This window comes from Drosophila willistoni, assembly GCF_018902025.1.
Source record: "Drosophila willistoni isolate 14030-0811.24 chromosome XL unlocalized genomic scaffold, UCI_dwil_1.1 Seg142, whole genome shotgun sequence".
Taxonomy (NCBI): Eukaryota; Metazoa; Arthropoda; class Insecta; order Diptera; family Drosophilidae; genus Drosophila; species Drosophila willistoni.
The window spans coordinates 6,059,128-6,061,018 of record NW_025814053.1 but is presented as its reverse complement, the minus strand read 5'-3'; the positions used below and the strand labels follow the sequence as shown (position 1 = coordinate 6,061,018).

At 39.9% G+C, this 1,891-nt stretch overlaps 1 protein-coding gene across 1 annotated transcript; it reads right to left on the bottom strand.

Moving 5' to 3' along the window:
* Positions 1 to 1,000, bottom strand: LOC111518904. The gene is made up of 2 exons (XM_023177055.2): positions 894 to 1,000; positions 1 to 833 (listed from the first exon to the last, which is right to left on the bottom strand). The coding sequence occupies exon 2, from the start codon at positions 770 to 772 to the stop codon at positions 194 to 196; it is 579 nt and encodes a 192-aa protein (XP_023032823.2). The 5' UTR covers positions 773 to 833; positions 894 to 1,000; the 3' UTR covers positions 1 to 193.
* Between the last annotated feature and the right edge of the window lie 891 nt (positions 1,001 to 1,891).

Sequence of the window (1,891 nt, the reverse complement as noted above, 5' to 3'; positions counted from 1 at the left end):
TTGATGCTGAGCTTCCTTGAGCTAATTGATATATTTAATTATTAATTTTTTCTTATGTACTTTGAATTTTAAATTTTTTTTGTTTGTAGTCTTTACGAATTTGGAACAATTATAAATTTACGATTATCCGATAAATATCTGTTAGCAAATTTCATAAAATTTGCTTAAGTGCCAAATTTAAATTTTACTTGGTTTATTTTCCTCTTTGGACTCGTTGTTTCAAAGCCAACTCTGAAAGTAAATCTTTACAGCCCGCCGTTAGCTTCTTGTTCGTAGCCTTTTCCCAGGACAATTGGAGGTCCAAGTTGATTACCTCTTCTGCCAACTGTTGGGGTTTATCCATGACCTTCAGCAGCTCCTCGGCATTGGCAAAGCGGCGGCTTGAGACATTGCCATTGACGGCCGGCATCGGGCGGAAGGGCAGACGTTGCACCTTGGGAAGTTCATGATTGAAAAGATTCTTCACAGCCTCCTTACTCTGGGCCTTGCAAATCCTGCACTGGTCCTGTTCAGTGCGTTTCGGGGGCAAACACAGTGTGCTCTTCTTAGGCATCTCTGTCGGCACAGGCATTTCCCACTCATCCATGTCCTCTAGGGCGGCGGCTGAGGCCCGCGAAGCATGGACGACAATGTAAGTGGCCGACTGCTGTTTGAAAATCTTCAAAATCTTCGGCTTCGACATGTGTTGGCGAATTGGTTGACTTCTATTGATTATGTTTGTTGTCATTGTTCCCAATATTATACGAGTGTTCGACAACTTTGACATCGACATAATCCTTGATTTCTTCCGTAGAGTATTTGGCAACAATCTCAACGTAAAAATGTACGTTAATCTGAAAGAGAAATGGACCATCTCTGAATCCAGTATATTTACCTTTTTAAGTGTGACTTACGCAATATTGAAGAATCCTTTATAAGAGTTTACAAAAATGCTAAATTTTTTACTAAAGAACTAAAAATTTATAAAAGTTTACTTTATTTTTTTTTATGTGTTACTGCTCGAAATGCTTAAAAGTAAACTGAATATCGTACTGTCGTTATTTGGGTATATGAACTTTTGGACAAGAGATTCGAAGTCATGGCCTACTTTTCCAAAATAACCAGCTTACTTTGATCAATATCTTCGTTACGTTTCCTATGCTAAGATTGTTTTTTTTTTAGCCTTTTTTAGATAAAACGTTTTTCCACTTTGATGGCTATAGGTAAGGAAAGAGTTACCAAAAAAGTTCAAGGGTAACTTTGACGCGGTCGAAGTTAGCTTCGGCCCTCTGGTTTAAGACCAAAACCTGGAACATGTTCCCTGTAGTTCTCTCTTTCTCTCTCTTTCTTAAACTCACTCGAAATGTAATTGAAAATGTTCTTGATTACTGATCAACGAAGCAGCATTTCGTTGAATGAATTTTTGTAGACTTAATGACTGTTCTCAACTGTTGCGCACACCTTCCAGGCAATTTTCGGTGGTTCTTTAGATGGATAGATGGATAGATGGATGGATGGTTTGGTTGATGGAATGGTTGATGATGCTACGTTAAGGGTAAGGACTAAAAAATAAGGCAAGTTCGAGCTAAAAATTCAGCCATGTGCATGATTCGTTTATGCTTTTGTCAGATCGTCAGTTGAGACAGTCGGCGAGGCCATCCAAGAGTCATCTCGCTGCAAAACACTATGTTGTTATGGAATGGATGCTGCTGTTACATTTATACATACATACATACATATTTCACCTGTCGGCCAGCCCAGCCAGCTAGTCAGGCAACCAGTCAGCCAGCCAGCCAGCCAGCCACCCAGTCATCCAGGCTCGTCGAGTCAGTTGTTTGATTTTACAGTTGTAGTCCAATTACGATTTTGAGCGCATACCAACCGCACAGATTTCTGCCCCTTAGCTATGGTT